The following is a 26614-nucleotide window of genomic DNA, read 5'->3' as shown; positions in this document are numbered from 1 at the left end:
TAATTGCACTTTAAAAAATCTAAAAATAATAATAAATAAAATTAAAAAATAGAAATAATTCAAAATACCTGAGATTAGCCTCAAGTGGTATAAATAAATAAATAAATAAATAAATGACGATCTATGTACAAAATTAAAAAATTGGTTAACTTGCATAGCAAAAGTCCGCTAGTTTGAATGCTATAGAATGCTGTTTTTTTTTTATTTAAACAATGCTCTCAACAAATCGTTCAAACTCATATTCCCACAAAAAAACGGCTAAATATACCCATAAACTAAATTCCGAATGCATTAAAAAAAAAACATTAGCTCAAATAAAAACTTACTGTATGTTGGTCTGAACAGGGAGCAGCTATATTTAGCCATGTTAAATGAGTTATGTAATACTCACTGTTGCCACGAGATGGCAGTGTATCCACCCAAATCAATAAAACTAAATGCAAACACGTTCAAAATTAACCATTACAATGCCACTCTAATTAAACGAATACTAGAAGCAGCTACCTGTGATTCGAAGCTTTTTTCTAATCGAATTACTCGATTATTCATTGCGGCACTAGACTTCAGTGAAAACACACTGGAGATTGTCGTGATTAATGTTACGGTTACAGTTATACAGTCGCTGCGAGACACACTCTTGTTTACCTTGACCCCAGGGAATGTAACAGCAGAGGAGGCGTAGGAGCCAATCATAAGAGACATGACGGTGGAGCTCAGGGCGCCAAACATATTAGGCAACTGGTAACAGAAAAAGGACAGAACAGAATTATAAATACAGTAATTATTCCATTATTATCCATTTTCTCGGCATCTCTTTTAATATAGCTACAGTTGATAGATCCAGTACATCTTGTATTTACAATATGTACCATTTCTATCTTTCCCATTGTTATCCAACAAAAAGTAATTGAAGTTCACAGCTTTTCTCTGTTGAGTTTCCTTGGCTTAATGATCTTGTCACATTGTACTGTACTTTGGTCAATTTTCTTCTGTCATACATTGTTTTTCTGACAGTCACATTTTCTGTGGCGTTTTCAGGCATCTTTTTATTGCATGATGTATCTCTCCAAATATATTTTCTTTCTAATAATTTAGTTGAAAAAGATATACAGGAATATATGTTTTTAAAAACTATTTTTCTCCCAGAATTTCTCTTCCTTATGAATATTTTGGTCTTTCCTTCTACAGCAGTGGTTCTTAACCTGGGTTCGATCGAACCCCTGGGGTTCGGTAAAGGTTAAGAAACGTAGGGCCCTATTATTTGATGCTGACTAAATCTAGGCAAAGTGGCGTTTGAGAGCAGGTTTTGGACTGGTTAGTCCCCAATTTACAGGCTTTATTCCAATTCTTTCAACTGCTAGTCCGCTTTCTGATGGGAGGAGGAGCTGGTTTGCTCAGTGGAAGGTTGACTCTCACTTGGTATGAGGAAGTACAACAGACCGACGAGTAACGTGCACTGCGTTTATATAAAGCAACCTTTGCGTCACATTTTACACCATGAAAATAGTATGTGAGGCAAGCATGTGATAGAATTAGAATGTTGACATGAAAACAAAAATAGAAACCGTATGAAATGAATCGAGTTTAATTTTCCAATGTGAAAAGCAAAATCACGTATTAGATTTGTGAGAAAATTCATGTTTTTCTTTTTAACATAATGACTTTGTGTACAAATTTGGCGATCATTTTGTGCAGGGTTTTTTATTAAATTTCATATCATTTGAGATGTAAACATGACAGAAACTGCACGATCGAGGTTAATGCAACCAAGCCGGTTTATTGTTGAACAACATAAGATATATTCCTCTAAATTTGAATGAAAATTTTAAGATATGCGCATTGGGCCAGTCTTGGTTTAGTGGTCTGATGATGCTGCAGGTATAAAGATAAAACACACATTTTGTTCTGTTTAAAAACATGCTGTCCAAATGAGAAGAAATTTGAATGGAAATTCACTCATTTAGCTTGCTAGCTTAGATATATCGATTTTGAATTTTTTGGGGGAAAAAAAAAAATCAATTCCAAAGGGTTCGGTTAATGCACGCGTGAAACTCATGGTACCTTTAGCAAGGTTACGAACCACTGTTCTACAGTCCCTGACAAAAGTCTTGTCACTTATCCATTTTGTAGAAACATTTGCTAAGACTTAATTATTCAATTGGTTTCAGAAATGGCTCATATGAAAGCTAAGACCCTCCCAAATGATGTTGAATGTGCAAAAATATATTTGTTTCACTGAAAAAAGATTTATCATTTAATGAAGACATAAAGGTCCAATTTTGGCAAGACAAAAGTGTTGTCGCCTACAGAAAGTAGTGTGAAAATTGAACAAAAAATGTACGAATTAAGTAGTGGTGCTGTGAGATCCAAATGTAATATTTTGTATGACTTCCATGGGCTTGAAGGACTGCATCCTTGCGGTTCGACAAGGATTCATACAATTTATTGATGAAGTCATCAGGAACATCAAAGAAAGCAGTCTTGCATGCTTCCCAGAGTTCATCAACATTCTTGGGTTTCGTCTTCCATGCTTCCTCTTTCATCCTGTTCATGTCTGGTGACTGTGCTGGCCAGTCCTGGAGGATCTTGATCTTCTTTGCCTTGAGGGACTTTGAGGTAGAGATTGAAGTATGCGATGGAGCACCATCCTGCTGCAGAATTTTTCCCTTTTTATGGTTAGGAATGTAAGAGGCAGCTAAGATTTGTTGATATTTCAGACTATTTATATTGCCTTCCACCCTGCAGATCTCTGGCACACCTCCATACTGGATGTAACCCAGACCATGATTTTGCCACCACCAAACTTCACTATTTTCTGAATGTGAATCTCGGATCCATGCGGGCTCCAGTAGGTCTCCCACAATATTTGCGTTGACTGTGGTGTAATTCAATGGAAGATTCATCTAAAAAAATCCACCTTTTGCTACTTTTCCAGCATCCATCCTTTTGACAGGCTGCGGGCTTTGGCAAATACCACACAGTTTTTTAACTGTCTGCACCCTGAGAGATAAATAGTCTGAAATGTCAACAAATCTTAGTTGTCTCTTACATTCCTAACCATAAAAAGAGACAAATTCTGCAGCAGGACGGTGCTCCATCGCATACTTCAATCTCTACCTCAAAGTTCCTCAAGGCAAAGAAGATCAAGATCCTACACATCATACACATATTTTTTGGGCATGCATAAATATACAACAATTCTGGGAGAAAGTTCACTCAATTATCTGTGATATATTGGGATGCACGATCCCTAAATCCTGTCAGGTACTATATCTGGGACTTTTCGAGGATTTTTTTTACAAAAGGCTGACCATTACATTGTGAAAATTCTCCTGGTGGCGCGGAAGAAGGCCATAACTAAGAACTGGTTAAGAACTGAATCTCCAACATATGAACAATGGCTGTCAATAGTGTATGAAATACTTGAGATGGAACGGCTAACATATAGGGTGAGGATAAAAGAAAACTTGTTTTGGAAAAAACTGGGGAAAGTGGCTGACATACAGGGAGAATTTGAACAAAATGGAACTTTGACTCAATATGATCAAGGGGAAACACAGGCTCATTTGGTGCACACTTAGTTTTCTTATGTTTTATGTTGTTGGGGTTTTTTTCTCTACTTGGGTGAGTTGTTCAGTTGCGGTTTCTTCCTTTGTTGGGTGGTGGTAATTGCTCCTTTGAGGGGAGTTTTGTATTTTGTGTTCGTGTGTCGAAATTACAAAAAAAAAAAAAAAAAAAAAAAAAAAGGGACAAATTCTGCAGCAGGATGGTGCTCCATCGCATACTTCAATCTCTACCTCAAAGTTCCTCAAAGCAAAGAAGATCAAGATCCTCCAGGACTGGCCAGCCCCAGTCACCAGACATGAACAGGATGAAAGAGGAAGTATGGAAGATGAAACCCAGGAATGTTGATGAATTCTGGGAGGCATGCAAGACTGCTTTCTTTGATGTTCCTGATGACTTCATCAATAAATTGTGTGAATCCTTGCCGAACCGCATGGATGCAGTCCTTCAAGCCCATGGAAGTCATACAAAATATTAAATTTGGATCTCACAGCACCACTACTTAATTTGCTTATGTTGTGTAACATATTTTTGTATTTGAAGTACATTTTTTGTTCAATTTTCACACTACTTTCCGTAGGGGACAAAACTTTTGTCTTGCCAAAATTTGACCTTTATGTCTTCATTAAATGATAAATAGTTTTTCAGTGAAAGAAATATATTTTTGTACATTCAACATCATTTGGGAGGGTCTTAGTTTCATATGAGCCATTTCTGAAACCCATTGAATAATTAAAAGTCAAGTTATTAGCAATTGTTTCTACAAAATGGATAAGCGACAACTTTCGTCAGGGACTGTACAGTAATCATCTAAACCTCCTGTATTGTTTTTTTTCCCTTTTTGTTTATATAAATTTGACCAGCAAGGGGCAGGCATCTTCAATCTTTTGCTATTTTTCATTCCTTGGGTGACCAGTAGGATGCAGGCATGGTCTGCGCGAGAGTCAGCCAGAGCATACAATTCTCTTACAGTAAAATTGGTATGCACTCAATGACACCGAGAAGAGCGACTAGTTTTCACACTATTACATTCAGTGGCATGAGGACAAAAAGTAGCAGACTTCTGAACCTACTGGATGCTGACCCTGTATAACCGGGCAGGCTTAGCTATTCCAGTGCTCATGTTCCCATTTGCACACATTCTCAGTAGTGAAGGATAAAACACAGATGAACGTCAGCACTGAGACATCACACATCAGGTTGGCCTATTTACAGTAATAAGCAGCTTACACTGCACAACAAAAGTTCCATTGTTAGACAGGAAAACTCGGTGTACTTTAATTACAAGTTTTCAGTGGGTCAGTGACGATTATGCGATCACATGTAATGGATTGTAGGTATGCTGCCCTACAAGCTTACTATTCTCTATCTGAAGAACTACCTCTATGTCTGGCTTTTCTCTTTCCTTGACTTCAACTAATCTGTTTAATTCCACTAACAGTGCCCTCCATAATTATTGGCACCCCTGAAAAAGATGTGGTTTTTTGCTTCTAATATTTTTTTAATTCAAATAATATGGGACCTTAATGGGAAAAAAAGAGAAAAATCCAACCTTCAATACAAGTGCATTCATTCAGCGGGGAAAAAATCCAACATAAAGAAGAAATTATTTGACATCAAATAATGTGTGTCACAATTATTAGCACCCCTGGTGTTAATACTTTGTAAAACCCCCTTTTGCCAACAAAAAAAATGTTCTGGGGACTGAGATGGCCATGGGAGGAGCTTGATTTTGTGTCCGGTGAACCATTTCTGTGTAGATTTGGCCATATGTTTAGGGCAGGGGTGGGCAAACTATTCCACAAAGGGCCGCAGTGGGTGCGGGTTTTTGTTGCAACCCATTAAGAGGACACATTTTCACCAATCTGTTGTTTTACGAGTGCAATCAGTCAATTGCAGTCAGGTGCTTCTCATTTCTGCTGAAACCTCATTGGTTATACTATCTGTGCTGGGTCAGTTGGAACAAAGACCAGGACCCACTGCGGCCCTCGAGGACCGGTTTGCCCACCCCTGGTTTAGGGTCATTGTCTTGCTGAAAGACCCAGTGACGACCCATCTTCAGCTTTCGGGCAGAGGGCAACAGATTTTGATTTAAAATGTCCTGGTATTTCAAAGCATTCATGATGCATTCATTGTTGCCAAAAAGCTCAATCTTGGTCTCACACAAAAATACACACAGTCCCAGGCTTCAACTGGGAGCGTGTGCTTTGGTCAGATGAGACCAAAATTGAGCTTTTTGGCAACAAACACTCTACAGGGTGACCCCAAAAAAAAGTTTACACTCAGTTGACTGCTTGTTTAAAAGCCATTGAAACATATCTAAATAGGTTGTCATGCTTAAGTGATTCATTAAGGTCACTCAATGCAGCTGGTAATCTCTCGTCTCTACAATTCCTGTGCTTCTGCTGAAAATGGAGAAAACTTTAGCTGTACCTGAATTGCTGCGTGCCGGTCTGACACCTACTGAGATTGCAGCAAATCTGAGAATATCCAGATGTGCAGTCTACAAAGTTAAAAAGAAGCTGAAAGATACTGGAACAGCCTCACGATAACCTGGGTCTGGAAGTGCCGATCTGTGCGGACCAAAAAGTTGATTGACAAGGTGATATGTGGCCACCCCAGAGTCTAGATCTCAATCCCCTGGATTATAGCATATGGGCAACTGTGGAGGACAGTGCCTGTAAGAAGCCACAAACTTCTGTGGCAGCCTTGGAGAGGTCCATTGTTAGATCTTGGGAAAAGATGACAGCATCCTACATAAAGAAGACCTGTCAAGCGTTCTGCAGGCGCCTGGAGGCTGTTGTGACACTTAAGGGAGGACACATTGAAAAATAGAGTGTACTGTACATGTTCTTTACAATAATGTATAATTTGTGATTAAATTCTAATTCTAAGCTGAATAAACATGGCATTTAAGTTGTATTATGGCAGTGTAAACTTTTTTTTGGGTCACCCTGTCTGTGGGTCTGGCGTGCCACGAAAGATGCACATCCTGAAAAGCACCTCATACCCACTGTGAATTATGGGGGTGGGTCAGTGATGCTGTGGGGCTGTTTCGCTTCCAAAGGCCCTGGGAACCTTGTTAGGGTGCATGGCATCATGAATGCTTTGAAATACCAGGACATTTTAAATCAAAATCTGTTGCCCTCTGCCCGAAAGCTGAAGATGGGTCGTCACTGGGTCTTTCAGCAAGACAATGACCCTAAACATATGGCCAAATCTACACAGAAATGGTTCACCGAACACAAAATCAAGCTCCTCCCATGGCCATCTCAGTCCCCAGACCTTGTTTTGTTGGCAAAAGGGGGTTGTACAAAGTATTAACACCAGGAGTGCTAATAATTGTGACAGACATTATTTGATGTCAAATAATTTTTTCTTTATGTGGGATTTTTTCCCCACTGAATGAAGGCACTTGTATTGAAGGTTGGATTTTTCTCCTTTTTCCATTAAGGTCCCATATTATTTGAATTAAAATATATATATATTAGAAGCTAAAAAAACACATCTTTTTCAGGGGTGCCAATAATTATGGAGGGCACTGTATACATGTGAGGTCTGAAAATATTAAACATGATTTAAAATCTTATTTTATAATACTCTAACTGGAACTGGGAACCTCTTGGTAGCTTACAATACGGTTTGCGATACAAAGCTCACGATAATGATGATCTGACGATATGACAATACAACTATTATTGATACATTGTTCAGGAAATAATTTTAGGATACTCTACAAACAACTAATAAACAGAAAAGCAAGCTTCTGCTGTGAATTGGAGTGAGTTTATTACTAGTAGACGTTCAATCCGTTTGAAGTGGGAGGGATGGCAGCGAATGAATTCGTTCATTCGCTGCCATCCCTCCCACTTCAAATGGATTTAACGTCTATGGCCGTCAACTCATTTGCTCCCAAAAACGTATGAATACGTTCTATTTTTAATTGATTCAGTGTCCCAAAGATGTATTTATAAGTCTTTTACGTTTTTTTTTTTTTTTGTTTGTTTTTTTTTCAAAAAGACATCTCTGGGTTCTGATTCAATTTAGCTCCAAAGCACAAAGCTGAAAATCCATTTTAAAGCAATAAAACTGGCCACTGGAGGGCAGTAGCACACATGGTAAGACCCGCAACCAGATTCAACGGCAACGAACGGCCAAGCCGCACAGCTGGGAGCCGGCGGAAGACGACCAAATGGATGCAAGGCGGCAGACGACCAAGCAGAACAACCGGCAGGACGCCTGGGATGCCAGGCGCAGGACGATCGAACATAACGACCGGGACCACTAGTGCAGTGGACAATGCCTTTGAGTCCGTGCTGCTCACGAGCAGAGCCCGCAGAGACTCAAAAAAATTCATCTTTATGGGACAGACGGCGATGAGGGAAAAGTTTAACCAGGTGACGCGGCCAGAACAGCGTCATCTCTCAGTTAGTTATGTGTAAATAAATTGTTACTTTGCTATCAAAACCTCTATATGTCTTGTTGTTTATCTTATTTTGTAAAAGGAAAACAATATTCAGTGATGTAACTAAAGCAAAAAATAGCTGTGTATTAGTCAAAGTTATGTTTGAAATGTATGCTTTCACAAAAAGCTCAATTTTTCCGTTTTTTTTCATCAGAAATTGGAAAATTGCTCAAACTAAGCATTTTCTTATGCTGATTTCTAAAGAATGAAAAAATATTAGGACTGTCAAAATTATCGCGTTAACGCGCGGTAATTAATTTTTTAAATTAATCACGTTAAAATATTTGACGCAATTAACGCACATGTCCCGCTCAGACAGTATTCTGCCTTTTGGTAAGTTTTACAGCAAGGTTTTTAATGCTGTCTAACAGCGAACTCTTGTGGTCGCTTTGCGACATGGCTGACGCCTCCATTGTAATGTTGTGCTTATATGATCCTTGGACAAGATTTGTCCGTAAGTATGGTTGTTGTAAAGAATGTACATATTATGTTAGTAAGTGAAATGTTATATTTTTTGTATGAGACGCTTTTTGTTTATGTTTAGTGAACCTGTATAGCGTGCTAAGCTAACGTTGTTGCTAATGCAATGCTTGTGTACTTTTTTTTTTGTAGTTTCACTACGGTCTAAAGAGGACAATGGTTTGAGGCCATTTTATTAATAAATCAGATGAAAAAGGAAGAAGTCTGATTATTAAGGCGTCGTTCACTAGCTGTCTAGCTTTGGAAAAAGTAGACGCTTCGGAGTGAGGACAGCATAGACAGATTTAAATGACAGTAGAGTGAAATGCCCACTACAGTCCTTATGTACCGTATGTTGAATGTATATATCCATCTTGTGTCTTATCTTTCCATTCCAACAAATTATTTTATAGAATATATATATAATTTACAGAAAAATATGGCATATTTTATAGATGGTTTGAGTTGCGATTAATTGCGATTAATTACGATTAATTAAGTTTTAAGCTGTAATTAACTTGATTAAAAATTTTAATCGTTTGACAGCCCTAAAAAATATATGAACTTTTTTTCCTGCTGAAAGAAAAGAGTCTAATCTTTCTTTTGGTGGGTTCCATGTTTATATACCAATAGAACAGAATTTTCTGTGGGCCTTGCAAAATCAGTCAAAATCCAGTAAAACGGCCGGGAGCGAAGGGCCTTGCTCCGGTGAAAATGGCTGGGAGTGAATGAGTTAATGGCAGCCAATGCCAGGTAATGAGGTAATTTTGGGCCCTTTAAGGTCCTTTACCTGTTAATTTTCAGTTACTTTCTGATGATTTTGGGGTATTTTATGGGTCACTTCCTGTTTATTTTGTGTTACAGAACAGAAAGTGACCTCGGAATCACCAAAATGAATAGGCAGTACAGGAAGGGACCTGGGAATCACCAAAATGAATAGGCAGTGACTCAAAATTTACAGGAAATGACCTGAAAATGCCCTAAAATGACCAAGTGAACTGTAAATGCCCCGAAAATCGGACATAATGACTGAATGCTATGGTTTCGTTCCCAGTCTATATGGATTGGACATCGAGCACCGTCAATGCAGCCTTAGAGTTAACTGAGACACTATTATGGTGGAAGATTTTGGTAGCAACTTGTTGGTTCCTTTTTAATTTTTTTTTAGACATTGACATCTTTTTAAAACGATATCTTGATTCTTGCAGGAGCATATCGATAACCTTTTGGGATACAAAGTATCACGATATATCACCATTTCGATATTTTGTCGCACCCCTAATTCTAACCAGCTCAGGTAAGAACCTTCTGCATTGTCTCTTCACCTGGGGTGGACCTTCTGCATTGTCTCTTCACCTGGGGTGGCTTCGCACGAGAAATGCCACATTTGTAGCCAATGTCAACTTTTCATCTGTGTGTGGTGGCCTTGGCTCTCAAGTCAACGACTCTAGCCTCAGCCCATTTCTTGTAAATCTCATTGAATGGATTTTGCTTGGCAATCCTTTCTAGCCTGTCGCTAGGTAACCCCATAACAGGTGCACCTTTTCCTAACACATTTTTTCCATCCACTTAATTTCCTGTTAATTTGATTTTTGTGGCCTAATGACCCCGACTGAGAGGACATTTAAAGGCACAGACTGATTTGGGTGACAGACTATGAGTTTTGCAAAATTTCAAGCAGAAGAAACAAGGGATAAGAATATTTAACTTGATATAATGATTATGATTCTCCATGAGTTTTACTTTCTGAAATGACTGACAAAAATATTGAACATTTCTACAATTGTTAGATGTAGTTATCGGGTTTTGGGGGCAGTAGTGGACACAAACGCAAGGAAACAACAAAAGGAGGCAAGGCAGGGCAGCGGGGAACTGATTTGATGCCATTAAACAAAAAAAGAAGTACAAACAAAAGCAGTGGGGATCAAACAAAAGACCAGGAATTGTAACTTACTTGGGAACTCAGGAATATCAACACGAGGGCTTTGACAGGATATCGACAACACTGGGATAGACAATGACCGAACAAGAACAGACAGCACACAGGGAACTTAAATACAGACATGGGGTAACGAGACAATGAGGCACGGCTAGGTGACACAAGAGGCAGCGGATTGGTCAACACACAAGGAGTAGGTCACAACAGGTGAAAACAATTGGAAAACCACATGATGAGACACACTAGGGCACAAACCTAACACAACACAAAGCACACAACACAAGGCATGACAGTAGTGGTAGATGTTAGAAGTACAGATTTCCCGATCCGATCACGTGATCGGAAATCAGGCTCTATGTTTCAGAGGATCAGAATCGGGTGAAAAGGATCGGGTTTTTAATTTAAAATATATATATTCATGTTTTTTGACTTCATACTCATACAGCCTCTCACCCTCCCTCCTGCTGCTTCTTCTCATCACCAGTGCAGCTGGTGTTTGCCACTTAGACTTAACGATGATTTACAGGTTTGTTTCTTTGATCTAGCGAGAGAAGGCTCGGGAGCTCTAAGATCAAAGGCACAAATGTGTTAATCGTTGTTTCATCAATCTTTCTTGTCGAGAGGCCGTTCTCGGCTGTGTGAGCGTCAAAGAGTGAGTGAATTTGAGTGGACTCACTTAATGACGCATTTAATATAGACAAGCATTTTTCTACGTTGTTTTTGTTTAATTGGCATTATGAAGGTGGCACGGTGAGACAGTGGTTAGCCTGTCCACCTCACAGTTCTGCGATCGTGGGTTCAATCCCGGCTCCTGCCTTCCTGTGTGGAGTTTGCATGTTCTTCCCGTGCCGGGTTTTCTCCGGGTTCCTGCCACATCCCATAAAAACGTGCGTGGTATGCTGATTGTGAGTGTGTGCGTTAATGGTTGTGTGTCTATTTGTGCCCTGCGACTGGCTGGCAACCTGTTTAGGGTGTACGCAGCCTTCTGCGTGGAGTTAGCTGTGGTAGGCTTCAGGACCCCCGCGACCCTCGTGAGGAAAAGCTGTTCATAGGATGAATGAATGTTATGGAGAGTGATTAAAAGTATGGCATTAAAGGTGATACAATGAAAAATGTAGGCGCACCTACATTTTTTGCTGGTGCATCAAAAAGTAAGTGTGAAACCTTGGCAATATATATACAGTATATCAATTTTTTTTAATTTATATAGATTTTTTTTTTTTACTTTTTAAATGCTAAAAAATAACAAAATAACCAAGAAATACAATGACATTGCCAAAAGATAGAAAAATATATATATGTTTTATATTCTGCAACATTCCCGGAAAAAGCGGAAGAGGAAGTACTGTAAAGAGTAAAGTACTGTAACACGCTTGGAACTTGAAATAAAAACATGCACTTTTTTTTTCGGTATCTGATCGGGACTCCGTATCAGCAGATTCTCAAAATCGGGTGCAAAAATACACAATCGGGGCATCCCTATTGTATATGCTCAATAAGATCACGCTCATTAAAGGTGTGACAAATAATCAAAATGGTGATATATCGTGATACTTTGTATAACCTTAAAAGGTTATCGATATGCTCCTGTCAAGAATCGAAATTTCGTTTTAAAAAGGTGTCAATTAAAAATAATAAGAAAAAAAAAAGGCTGCCATTGACGGTGCTCGACGCCCAATCCATTTAGACTGGGAATATTCGTTCATTCAAAACCAGAGCATTCAGTCATTCGGTCCAATTTTCAGGGCATTTACAGGTCACTTGCTTTTCCTTTTAGGGCATTTACAGGTCATTTCCTGTTGAGTTTGAGTCACTGCCTATTCATTTGGGTGCTTCCCAGGTCACTTCCTGTTCCGTAACGCAAAATAATCAGCAAGTGTGGGGTGGCGTGGCTCAGTGGTAGAGTAATTGTCCCCCAACCTGGAGGTTGTGGGTTCGATTCTTCGCCCTGATGAACTCGTCTAAGTGTCCTTGAGCAAGACACTGAACCCCACGTTGCTCCTGGTGCTGCGTCACCAGTAGGTGGATGGTGAGATAGTGTAAAGCGCTTTGAGCGCCTTGAAAGGTGGAAAAGCGCTATATAAGTGTAACACCATTTACCATTTACCAAGTGACACATAAAATACCCCAAAATCAACAGGAAGTAACTGAAAATCAAAAGGTAAATGACCTTAAATGGCCCAAAACTACTCATTGCCTGGCATTGGCTGCCACTGACGGCCATAGACGTTCAATCCGTTTGAAGTGGGAGGTATGGCAGCGAATGAACGTTTGTACCTCCCAGTTCAAATGGATTGGACGTCTACTAGTGATAAACTCATTCCAATTCACAGCATAAGCTTGTTTTTCTGTTTATTAGTTTTTTGTAGAATATCCTAGAATGATTTCCTGACCACTGTATCAAAAATTGTTGTATTGCTATATCGTCAGATCATCGTTATCGTGAGCTTTGTATCGCAAATCGTATCGTATCGTGAGGTGCCAAGAGGTTCCCACTAACACTCATAAAGTTATGAAAAGAATTCAACAAGATTGACATCCTGCTGACAGACCTTCAAGTTCAAAGGTCCAGTGTTGAAAATCCCAATCCCAATAATGACGCTGTGAAATGCTTTTGTGTGGAATTTTACGGTTCTTCCCTGGTGGAGACTTTAAATATCCATGGACTTGATTGTGGGTGCGAATGCTATTTTGTAAACGTGACCTATCTTGGATGGTTAGGAAAGCTCTAAAGTCAACTGACATTAATGAGGCAGAGAGTGATAGAAAAATGGATGCATGACAACTCGTCCTAATGACATCCTACAAATTTGAACAGGTTGTGGCATGTGATGTACCCCAGTTGTCATTGGTGGACAATTCCAATACTGATGGGCAAAAGTGTGACCAGACATAGAGATTCACGTGGCTTTCCAAGAACTTCTCCGTGCTAAAAACCCTATAGATATGTGAAAATGTCTATTTTTCACATGTTCTTGACTGCTGCCCACTGATGACCCAGGGGGCAAAAATGAGTGCTGACACAATGATGATGATGATGGTGGGTAAACAGGAAAAAAAGCCTTCCTGAGGATGTTTTGGGGGTAGAGAACACCCATCCTATTCATAGCCCCTGAGAAGGACATAGTTGAAGACTATGAGCAGTCCATTGCTGTACTATAGGACTTATTGAAGGTAGGCGAGCGGGCCCTCAACACACAGAGGAGTTTGGCTCTCTTACTAATGTTAAAGCAAAGTTATTCCAGCCACGTGAGTTAAGAACTCACTGATGTTTGCAGAAAGATTAAGTCTGTCTGCACATTTGTTTCCAGCATTGACAGCATTAAGTGACATACTGAAGTTCACAAGAGTCAGCCCCCCTGGAGACTTGTCACATACAATTATCTCGGGTTTTGCTCCTGGTGGGCTCACTCACCTGAGGCTTGTATGACCCTGGCAGTGACTTTAATCACCACTAATCGCTCAAGAAAGCAGGCCAAATTTGGGGTTTGATTATGCAACACTGGATTGTAAGGGGAAGTGGGATACAAGGGGTGAGGGGGGGTCGTATTAGTTATAATTAAAAATGAAAGGAGAGTAAATGAGTAAGGACGGAAATAACTTGCTTCAAACTGTACTTACTACAGGTCGCCATTGTGTATTAATACATTTTAGTAACAATTGAGGTTGACTGTACTGAAACCAAGAGAGATGCTGTTGATTCATGCAATCACTTGTTGCCCAAAAAAGCTAAGGATTTTCTCAGCTTTGTTGTATTTTTCAATAATTACGATGACAAAAATATTTCGTTGATGAACATTTTTTTTTGCATGACGATGATGAGCTAAAAACGTATTATGAGGACTGTAACACAACGAGACGATTGCCAGTTTTTGTCTGGCGAGAAGAGAACGAGAAAATGCTCCATAGTTTCTGTCATATATTGACAATGCGTGACATTCTCTTATTGTATGTGTAGTTCGTCAGCCTGCATCGTAGCAGTGTTTGAGCTGTGTCACTCGTGTGACATGTCCTGCGCCCCCACCCTGACCATCACCGTTGACTGGTGGTTACTCATTTACTATCCAAGATGTATAAACATGCCAAGCTTTGAAACACATAGTAAGATTGTTTTGTTGTCTGAGAGAATATGTAATGTTGCTTTAGCCTTTAAAGGGAACCTTAGACTTAAAGACTTCTAGGCTCTAAAAGGCCACAATTGTTCTCGTTTACTAAAATACAGTATGTCATTAGAAACACATAAAATATTAGAGGTGGCGAGACGTCCAACACATACGCTCGTCGATTAAAAGCATCGAGCACTTACCATTTTTGTTTTTATTGAGTCTTTTACTACGGTTCCATTGCCTCTTTATGTTTTTTGCATGTGTTTCCTCTTATACTTTTAAGCATTGTTTTCTTGTGGTAGCTTTGAAGCAGATTGTTTATCTGTTGACCACATTAGTCACGTAGCATATTTAAACCACCCTTATTTTATATTACTACATTTAAGTACTTTCTTAAGGCATCTTTAGTATGTTCTGTCTGTATGCATCAAAACAAAACAAGCTGAAAGCGCATGGTAGTACTGTACTTTGGGTGTCAAATCCGCCTCTTGTAAGACGTTTCGCCGGTGCAGCACATTTTGGCAGAATACAGTTTTTTTTCCTAGTCTCGTCTCATCCCGTCTTTCCTGTTCATTTAGCTTTTGCTGCTATTTTTGTGAAATACTGACAGTGCTGTCATGCTCATTAATGTTCCTCTCGGGTTTAAATTGAAAGGGTTGAACAGACCTGAGACTCAAACCTGTACCGTGACAGGAGCAGTTCAGCAAGCAGTGCTGCCTACTGTGCTAAAAGCCAAGGCTTGCAGCTTTTTTAAAATACATTTTAAAATATGTTGGGTTTTGGCACTCTCTGTCTAAAAGGTTCTCGACCCCTGATTTAGAGTGTTCGATCAGTCTACCATGCATGTGGGGGGAAACTGGAGTACTCGGAGAAAATCCACGCAGAACAGGCAGAACATGGCAGAACTCCACACTTGAATGCTGGAGCCCTTGCTTGAACCCTTGTTCTTACAACTTTCAGGCAGACGTGCTGTCTGCCACCGTGCCGCCATTTTGTTCCAATACTTTTCGAATGAATTCAAACTTTCCATAGCCAGCATTAGGGTTAACATTTGTGTATTCAATATTTGGCCTTACTAAATTCATACAACTGTGTTGATGAAAAGTATGGCAAACTGAATTACAAATCAAATCACCAACATCAATTTAATAATGTAAGACCAATTCCAAAGCTTCAAAATCAGCTGCTATAACCAGTTTACTCGTTTTTAACACAAGGCTGCCAATTCATTAGCAAATATGCAACTCTGTTGGACCAGTGAATTTCTAAAACTGACTAATGTCACTGCCTCACGAGACATGAACTTCACTGAACCGCAATCCTGAGAAAGTATGGAAAATGTGCTATTTATTGCATTTGATCAGTTTTTCGGTTAAAAATAACATAACACCGGTACTGTCGTGGGAATTATTTGGTTTGACAGCTGCAGCCCTTCACCCAGAGCTCTCAGCGGGAAACACTAAACGACAGCTGATTTGTGCTGACCATGCTGAAGAACACTTCCTTCACATTAGTACTTCACCCTCATGCAGCTGCTCCACGTGGACAAAAAAACCAATAACGCTGAGACGATTGTTGCTCGATCACACATCTCCTTCCAAGAACAACAACGTGACACTTTTAAACTTCCTTTGGAGTTGACCCTGATGGCCTACAGAGGCTCCTCCATGCTTCCTGGTGTGGATTTTTTTTAATTTTTTTTTTTATATTTGCTGAGCACGAGGACCTGTGACAGCTCTCGTAATGCAGTGAAAGAACATATTATTTTTCCACTTGTACGTGAACAAAAATTCTGCTAGAGGGAATTCCACAGCTTTTTCGACTCCCGTGCAGGAGAGGCCCGTCTTCATTCCTGCAGTGCCGACATAGAGTATAAAAGCCAAACCAAGCGTGATCGACATTAAGAACACAAGGCGCACCTGAAAGGAATGTTGGAAGGTGCGTGCTTCAGGTAATGATTTGGCGGGAAAGCGTCACCTCTGTGTAATGTAACCAAGACCTTGTTTGAACTTGAAACAAAAAGGGTGTGTGTGTGCCCATTACAAGTCTTAGTAAATAAAAGATTTTTCTTCTTGCCTTACATGACAAGTAACGAGGGAAATGTTTAGATACATTTAAAGATTTTAGGTAGTGAAATAAACTACTAACTACTGTATATTCAAGTTATCACTATCAGTACCTAAAGATGGACTCCAAATCATTTTTAACAAATATAGTATTTTGCACCAAGTTGACAGGTATTTTGCATCTAGTTGACAGCAAAATGGTTTTACTTAGGGATGTCCTGATCGCATGTTTTTGCATCCGAGTCACCTGATTTTGAGAATCTGCTGATACAGAGTCCCGATCCACTAATGGAAATTAAGGTTTTTTTTCCCCCTTAATTTTGAACAAAAGTTCCAAACATATTACGTTAGTAACGTTACTGTACTGTTTACAGTACTTCATCTTCCACTGTTTCCGGAAATGTTGCCGAGTATTAAACAAATATATTTTTGCTTCTTTTGGCAATGCCATTGTACTTAAGCATTTTTTTTTTTACTTTTAAGCCCTTTGAAAATGAAAAAATATATACAGTATATATATATTTTTTCAAATTAAAAACGCGATCGGGAAAAATGGCCCGATTCTCAATCACGTGATCGGATCGGGGACATCTCTAGCTTTACCTTAATTTTTTTTTCTTGTATCTTCTGTAGTTTGTTGTACAACCCCACTGATTGCACTTACAACATGCAAGCAAACAAGGTGTAGCAAATTTTCAAATGACAAACTAGAAACTATCACGTCAATCATGCTGAACATTGCCAACACCCGATGCCATTTATACGTTGCAGGAGCAATAATTAATTTTAATCAAGCTACAGTATGTTCTTCCAAGCCACAGATATGCTGCAGAGGTAGACTTGCCTTGACTGTTCCGCTAACTCTTCATGGGAAAAGAGTCTAACAAGAGTTCGAGCAATCATTTGTATTTCTGTATAAGTTGATATAAAGTTATTAATAGGAAAAAAATGTTTAATTCGCAGCTTCTGAATATGGAGGAATACACTGCAAAATATAAATAACAAAGAACAAAACTTGTTTTGTCTTGTCATTTAAAGGGATTTCTCCGATACAATCACGTGATCAGAAATCGGGCCTGATCACGTCATTTTCAGAGGATCAGAATCGGGTGAAAACAAAAAAGTTTCATTTTTTAAAAAGCATTTATTTATTTTAAGTATTAACTCATTAGCTGCCATTGATATTCAATGCCAGCGATCTCAGTTGAAATGGATTTTAATTGTCAATGGCAGTGAATAAGTTAAAGGCTACAAAAAACAAAATAATCCAAAGGTATATTTAAAAAATTATGAATATACGGCATGTTTTATACAATACAAGCAGCAGAGGTGGGTACTAACGCGTTACATGTACTCAGTAACATTTACTTGAGTAAGTTTTTGAGAAAAAATTATTTCTAAGAGTAGTTACATAGCTACACTTTTTACTTTTACTTGAGTTGATTTGTAAATTAAAAAACACTTCTCTTACTTTGGGCTACACAAGAGTCGTTACATTTTTCCTCTTTATTTGACATATTAGATTTAAATAATTGTTTTTTTGCCAGCAATGCCAAGAGTAGAGATGTGCCTGGTCTATTACTGGGGTAGGTCTACCAATTTCACCAATGAGATGTCGCAAAAATAATCACATGACTACATTATATCAAGAATGGCAAGCTTGCGTCTGATATCTTCGCGCCAGCCTGTTCAATCATGTGGTGTCTTTAAAGCACCATAAAAATTAAGTATTTGATACAGAGCGCTGCCCTCAGCATGACTCGAAAGCGCGGATTTTAACATCTCTCCCAGTTTTTACTTGGCACCGATTGACCACGGAAAACCGGAGATATGATCTTTTTAATTTCGAAATAGTAATTATGAAGGAACTCTTCATTATTCAAACTAGGAACTATTTTCTTCACCAGGGGGCAGTCATGCTCTTTGGACGAATAATGCTTCATTTATGTAATTTTTTTTCTGTTGTCGGGTAGGAATTCAATAGGATTTTTAAAAAATTTTTTTGGCTTAATGTAGTTATGTTATGGGTTATTTAACAGTATCATTATAACAACAGTCTATAAAGATAACTTTATGCTCAGGAAAAAAAAAAGCATTGTTTAAAAAAAAAAAAAAATCAACAAAAATATAAGCAGTTACTCACAATGTTACTCATTACTTGAGTATTCTTTTCACCAAATACTTTTTTACTTGTACTTGAGTACATTTTTTGGACGACCACTTTTACTTGAGTAATTTTATTCTATAGTAACGCTACTCTTACTTGAGTAAAATTTTTGGCTACCCTACCCACCTCTGACAAGCAGTTTAGCCGGTGTTGTTGGGCATACTATTGTGCTTGGTTGTTGTTGGCCAATGTTTGTTAAATCGACACATAAGAAACATCGAAATCAGGGTTTCCCCCTGATTTTCGGCCGCCAATTCAGTGGTTTCACAATTACCACCTTGGGCCACAAGTTGTTTAATTTTGCTCCCCTGAAAAATGGTTGAGATTTTAAAATTGAATCTTAATAGCATATTGCAGGACCAAATAGAGACAACATATTTCCAAGGCCCGAACTAAGTTCAGGAATTACCACTTTTGAAAGTAGCCCTATTAACGGATTATCGATTGTCAACTTTTCGCTCTGTTTGGGGGCGCGACGGTGTGAAAATTTCCATGGTGCCTGTCAATGACCCCAACTTTTGCCAATTTTCGTTACAATCCGGCATACAGTTTGGGAGCAATCGAAATATATCGGTTTTGGGATTTTGTCGATTCTCTGCATTATTGAATGCTCTGTAACCTAGAAAGTTCTGACAAACACTTTTGATGTCACTCTCTATGAGTAGGTCAAATTTGGTTAAAATTGGCCCTTTCCTTCAGCAACCCAATTTTTTCGATTATTGATTTTCAATATTTATCGGGGTACTTTGATAAAAAACCTACCTAAGAAGACTCGCAGATGCTTATAATACAAATGTGTACATTGCCAAGAAAATTGGTGGAGTCTTTTCAGAGTCCATAGGGAACGAACACACACAAAGTTCCATTTATTATATAAATTTAGATTTGATATTTACACTACTGAAACAAACTTTGCATAACAGACAATCATAACAATCATAACTCAATTTCCAACATTGACGAACTTTATTTTAAAAATGTAAAACCAAATATTTGAACGTATATTGTTTGCTACTCTCAGACCCGATTGGCACGATTGACTGCCCATAAAAAAGGGATTTGTGAATTTTCTTTTCGCTTCGTTAAAACCACTGTTGTACTAAGAACCTGTTTATCTGGTTAAAATGTTGGGACGGTTTAGTGCAAATTGGGACAAAAAAGACATTTAAATGTGCTTTTTTTCCCCCTGTCCATAACATATTTCTAAGGTATTGGATCAGGATTCGGTAGGCAGATCCTAAAAATCAAGTGACTCCGACTCCTATTCAAAAATATGTGATCATTTGACTGAATGAATGCAGTTTTTCTATTACGAGTATGCACAAGAAACAGAAATACAATATATATCAAAATAATAATTTCCACTCGAAAGGGAGTGGAAAGAAGAAAAACGTATTTAATTCCACCCATGATCTCATCGTCCAGCATTCTTATTTCGTGGGGTACTTCTGTCCTTCGACTTTAACACAATGGAAAGAACAAGAAAACAAAAACAACTAAACCAATAGGCAACCAACTAGACCAACAAATAACAGAGTTGGCTCATTAACAATAATTTTCATTATATACACACCAATTCTACAAGAACAGCAACACAATTTGTCAGTTAATGTCATTATGTTGTGACCAGAGCATATCTTTATACAAAAATTTAAATTTTGGGATATTTTGACAGAGCTTGAAGTGATTGTCTACATTGTTCCACAGTTTCACTCCACATACAGACACACAAAAATGTTTGCGAGTTGTTAGAAATCTGAGTATAATATTTGACAAGATCTTCCATTTTAAATAGTTTTGAGTGAGCAAATAGATGATGAGTGCGATGAAGAAATCCAACTTTATGTATAATCCGTACCGCTCACTTCTGCAATGTGACTAATGGATTAATGGTAGATTTATAGCTGTTTCCCCACACTTCAAGACAATATGTTAGATATGTTTGCAGTATGTAGTGATGAGGGGGAAGTAAATCCAAATGAGTCTATCTAGTAGGGGTATGCAATTTTAGGCACCTCACAATTCCATTCAATCACTATTCAGGGTGCTACGATTCGATTATTGAACAATGATCACTGTACTGGCAATGGTCACAATTATCGATGCATCAAACATTACTAATGAATAAAGTAGCCAAACAAATTTATGTCCATTATTTATTTAAAATATCCTAATGATTCAACAGGAACGATGGAAACATGCCCATAAAACAAAAAGCTGCCCTTAAACTGCTTTTTTTTTTTTTTTTTTTTTTGCAAAAGTGCAAAAACATTAACCATTTTAAAAGCAGTACTTATTTCTCAACATGCCTATACAACACACAGCTGACCTTGAAAGTCTCTTTTTCACAAGAAGGTGCAAAAATATTAGCTGTTTCAAAGACAGTACTTGTTTCTCTCAACAATACAATAAAATTTACACTGGTGGATTGAATTCCACATTTTCTGGAAAGAAAAAAATTGTCTTTAGAAATAAGACCATAACCAATAATATTTGTTTTCACAGATTTCTGTACTATTTCGCATGTTTGTAGTGTTACCGCTGTACTTAATTCTGGTTTTAAACGTTGCATCTGGAATAACTTTTGTACACCACCAAACAACGCACAACTTGACATGGAAATACATGTTAGCGAAGTCGCTAATTAGCATAGTACTCGGCGCTAGCTAGTAACATCTCAAAAAACAACGACAATAAAGGCGTAACAGTACAAGAGGGTTCATGTACTCCCCTCTTATAGACACACACAGGACTTAGCAACACACTTAGGACATTTTCCAATTAACACGACTTGAACCTACTGCTAGACAACTGAAAGGCAAGGAGCAACGAAATATCTCTCCTCCCTTCTCGCTCTAATAAAATAACTTGCGCATAGAAGCGCGACCACCGGGTCCCCACCTCCGTCATACACAAATTTATTTTCAAGTCTTTTGAAAAGGAGTAAATCTCTCGCTCAGTAACCAGCTGCATCCATCATAACGTTGTGCGTGCGTCCGTTCAAGGTGTCCGAGCGGCAGACGTGTCTTGAATTTTGTTGCACTACTAGCGGCTATCATAAAGTTATGAGGGAAAATCATCATTTTTGAACATTTATGAATCGGAATCAAATCGTCATGTGTCGAATCGCGATGCATCTAATAATCGATTTTTTGGTGCACCCTTACTATCTAGCTGAATTATAATTATCCCTTATTATGTTTTCAATGTATTTTAGCCCTATTGATGAATGTGTGGTATCTGAGTAGCATGCCAGTAGCATCTTTAGCTGTGAGAAACAAGTAGCTCTGCTCCTAACATTAGCTGTTTACACTGTAACAGCCAAAGTGTTTCTGTGGTGGGTAATAATATTTATTTTTGATATGGCATGCAGTCACCATGTGACACCATGAAGCTGATGTATCTTCCAAGCCGAGGCAAAGAAATGGTTTGTTTATTACAGTCATAAGGAATTTCCCTACTGATTGGAACTGAAAGTTCTTGTTCAAGGAAAGCAAGCTGTTGGTATTTAAGCGCGATGCTTATAATCAGGATGTGATGTGACCCTCTGACTCCTCCGAAAAAAACAATGACATTGGAGGTCATTCAGTACTGGATGGTGAGGAAGGGAATTAAAACTCAATCAGAAGGCACAAAGGGACAATTCTGTGTTTATGTGTCGTATAACAACGTCATCATTAGGTTCGTTAGACGTCAATCCGTCTCACTGACCTAAAAGTCCTCGTGTTCAAACCAAACAAGTTCTACTATATCTCTTGATTACAAAGCATGAATAGAGCATTTTACAATGGATGCAATGAAGCGCACCCATGTAAAAATTACATTCAGTGTTCAGTCACGAGAATGGTCTCGATGCTACACTGCACTGTACCACTGGCAGATGCTTGTGTAAATTCAATGTCATCTAGCAAGATCCCGCTTTGATTCTCTATATTTGTTTGCGTTCAATTGCACATGTGTACCCGAACACGTGGAATCATTACACAACCACACGTATTGAGACTGAATTGATTCATTCCAGACTTGACCGTACAACAGAGAGAACAGGGAAGGGTAGGAGTCACGGGGCTAAGAGAGGAGAAAGTCTGGCCCTTGAATGTTTGAAATAGAGGTGAGTGGGCCAAGAGCTGGCAGCCGGAGGGTGTGCGGCTGAGCGAGGCCCGCTATTGGTAGACAGAAGGGGATGGAAACGTACGCAATGCTGCTGCAGTGACAGCCCAAACCAAAATACCTAGCAAGAGGGGGAGCAGCAACAATAAAATGCGTTTGACGACTGTTCTTAGCAGCTGACACATCACACGCGAGGACACGTGTCTGATGTAAATGTAAACATAACACACTGTTGCTTCAGCTGAGGCAAACAGAGGCTTCAGCCACGCTCGCTACCAAAACCTTCCTGATAAAAGAACACAAGGCTGTATTTCTTTTATCGATTACGCAATGCAGACACTCGAAGCTCTGGCAAGTTAAACGCAAGCAGCTGTCAAAAAGGACATTTTAGCGCCCTCTCAGCGTCAATGGGAAGATCATCATGTGCTAGACGCACAAAATGTGTGCAGTTGAAAACAATATTATTCCTATTTTTATGTATTGGTGCCTTTCTCCTTTTGGACACTTATCATGTACTGTACTTTGGCACCACTAAACATAAAACTAAATATTTGGAGTGCAATGCATTGTTCAGAGTGCATAAAAAGGGGCAAACAAATTCCATAACCGGTTTGTGGACAGAAGAATTATATATCATTCACCAATGTGACCTCAAATCTGGGGAAGCTCCACCTCCAATTGGTTCAGAATTTTTTATATAAAAAGTTTTGATACCCCAGATTAAAAGCTAGTCATTTGTTGGTGGAAAAAAAACATTTCAAATATTTTCCCATCTTTTTCCTATGAGTACTGACAACTACTAGTAAGTTTTCACTTCCAAACTGTCTAAGGCACAGGTGTCAAACTCGAGCCCAGTGGACCAGATTGGGCCCGCCACATTATTTTTTTTTTGTGGCCCATAAGAGTAAATTATGTGCATCAACGTCATGTTTCTTGATGCTTAAATTTTTTGAAAAAAAATCATATTTAAAAATATTTATAGCTTTTAATTAAAAAGACACTTGGTAGGTTTCAGTTTTGGTCCATTTTAGCAACGCCAGTGGACTAAAGTGGTAGTGTTTTGTCTTAAGGAAGACTTTGTTTCCCATAAGGACCAGCGCACACCCAGAGTGTCGTAAAATCATCAATCAATCAAAAATCAATCTCCCGGTCGCCTGCAGATGGATTAAACAATGTTTCTGTTTCCAGCGGCTGTGTGAAGGATGAAAAATAATAAGGTACTGATCCAGTTGTGGCTAAACAATAGCATATGACGGTTAGCAACTGCGTGGCTTAGTGTGGACAACCCACCCACCTAAACTCGTCAGCGCTAACGAGTTCAGAAGAGGGGGACGGGGGAGTGGGTTTCACGCTAGCGAGTGAAAGCCATGCATATGTTATTCTGTCACTCCTGGTAGCCTTCCTTTTTTCCCCTCTTCAGACAAAACTTTTTGCCTCTTTTGTTGCTCTGCCATCTCTACAGAATTCACGCGAAAGCATTAGCGTCGACTTCCGTCTTTATAATGAATGGGAAAAGGGGGAAGTGACGTATGCCGTTAAGTAGTCAGCACATTTGTAGTTTTTTTCGTGTGGCAATGTTCCTGCCACCCTCCTCAATTTTTATTAGTGTCGGTGAAAGCGATACAGACCCCTCTCAAGATATAAAAGGTGTCATTCAACTAGTTGTCAGTTGACATATTATCACAAATTTTATGAAAATATGTTATAAGCGCTGAAAAGTTACCTATTGTATATATTTTGTAAATATATATAAAAAAATAATCATAAAAAAGCTAAAAAGCTATATGCAAGATTGCATTTTTGTTCATAATTTTAAAAAAATGTGTTTGGTGAACACACAAATATTTCAGAATGATCACTGATAAGCATTTTTCATGATTTTAGAGCCATATTTTCAGACTTGTGCGACCTCTAAAGCCATGAACTTTAGAGTTTGCATTTAAATGCAGGCTTTGCACAATAACATTAGTACATTCGATATGAGTGTGTTTTTGTTGTTATTGCTGTTGTTTTGTTGGTTTTGTGTCTCACCGTGAGGGAGGTGAAGGTCAGGCAAATGCCCCCGAAGCCATTCATGGACAGAGCCAGGAAGATAAGGCACGACAGTGCTGTAAGGAAAGAGTTAAAGCACAAAACTGTCATCATGTTTGTCGCCTGGTTTGAGGACAGTCCGCACCAGTGTCTCATTTCATTGTGTTTGTTAAGCGTGTAGTCCAACGCGTCAATGCCAAATTCCATGTAAGACAACTCTCAAATCAAGCTGAGGCAATACACTTACACGACATAGAGTAATAATCACAAAAATTGAGCAATTTGATCTTCCTGCATCGCTTGTGATAGGTCCTATTGGAATGGGGGTCTACTATGTTAGTTTTGTTATGATTGCAGAGTTGGCATATTTAATCAACACCATCTGATGCTGTGGTGGTGGTGGAACATACTGTATCTCCAAGCACACTAACTTGAAAACTACAATTGGCTTGCAGTTACGTCATGTTTTTGCGGAAGCTGCCGTCTCACGCTCATGTTCTTTGTCACACTCTTGCCAGGGGACGCATTAACGATCAGCATGAGATCACTTGATGTTGCGTTTGAAACTTTCACACTCATCACCTTCCACTTTTAATCCAAACACAGTGGTGAGAGCAGTGTGTGTGTGTATCAAGGGCGTAGATTTGGTCTCAATATTGGTAGGGACAATATAACATAACCTGCAGGTACACTTTTTGCTGGGGACGGGTCATTAATAATCCAAAATCTGAACCTAATTCATTGATACGCTAAATGATTAATGCAAAATAAATCTTTATTGACTTATACTAACTTTCACACAGCAAATGTATTACATCTTAATCTGATATTTTTTTCTTTTAAATGTAGTTGAATAATTCTCTCCATCTTGTTTTGAGTGTGAAAGGCTAGTTAACAGATGAATGCATCCGATTTTTCCACTTTTTTTTTTTTTAATAAATAAATAAATAAAATAAAATTGAAATGAAAAAAAGAAGATTCTTCCACTTACTTTAAGTAAAAATTACTATTTGTTCTTATTAAGCCCGTCCATCCAAAAGTTGGTCAATTTTCACCTAAATGAAGAAAAAAATGCTGTCAGATAATGTTTTGTACATTATCTAGTTTTGAATTAAGAACCTTTCTGACAAACTGACTTTTTTTTTTTAATTAAATAATCAAACTTTTTGCCTAAAATAAGTCGTTTAAGCTTATTTTCAGCTAGCTATTTTTCTTCTTTCAATAACTTTTAGTGTGTAAAATTTACTTGGAGCACTGGCAGATTATCTTACTTATTTCTAGTAGATTTACACTGAAAACAAGGTTTTTTTCCCCCAGTTTTAAGAAGGTGGGTTTTTGCAGTGCATGCGTGTTGGTTCAGGTGATACACAACTTGATTGTGCCCCTTGTTTTCAAAAACTACTAAAGAAACAAAACTTCCAGAATAAATGTCTGAATTTTATTAGAAAATTTAAATTGCATTATTTTAACACATATTATATTAACTTAAATTAAAATAAAAAATATTAAAATAATTTATATTAACTTACACAAGAAATACAAACATGTCAATCATCTCTTAAGCATCCAGGTATGCAAACAACAAATACATTGCCTTAATACCACCCAAAAAAAAACTTAGTTTGGGAATAACAAAAATAAATCAAAATGAAGCCTTCCTTCAGGTAAAACACTACTTCTTTTGTCCACAAGCACAACCAAATTCAA

The 26614-nt window shown here is 38.4% G+C and overlaps 1 protein-coding gene across 1 annotated transcript in view; it reads right to left on the bottom strand.

The window, feature by feature from the left end:
• Window positions 1-26614, bottom strand: part of slc43a1a (solute carrier family 43 member 1a) — a 50277-nt gene that overhangs the window by 10112 nt on the left and 13551 nt on the right. Inside the window, exons 5-6 of the mRNA XM_057849633.1 lie at window positions 24908-24984; window positions 646-738 (exon numbers count right to left, since the gene is read on the bottom strand). Coding sequence (XP_057705616.1) covers window positions 646-738; window positions 24908-24984 — 170 coding nt within the window. The remainder of the gene's footprint in view (window positions 1-645; window positions 739-24907; window positions 24985-26614) is intronic.

This window comes from Corythoichthys intestinalis, chromosome 11 (assembly GCF_030265065.1).
Source record: "Corythoichthys intestinalis isolate RoL2023-P3 chromosome 11, ASM3026506v1, whole genome shotgun sequence".
Classification (NCBI taxonomy): domain Eukaryota; kingdom Metazoa; phylum Chordata; class Actinopteri; order Syngnathiformes; family Syngnathidae; genus Corythoichthys; species Corythoichthys intestinalis.
Note: the sequence above shows the minus strand (reverse complement) of the source record. Positions and strands in the feature narration are given on the sequence as shown.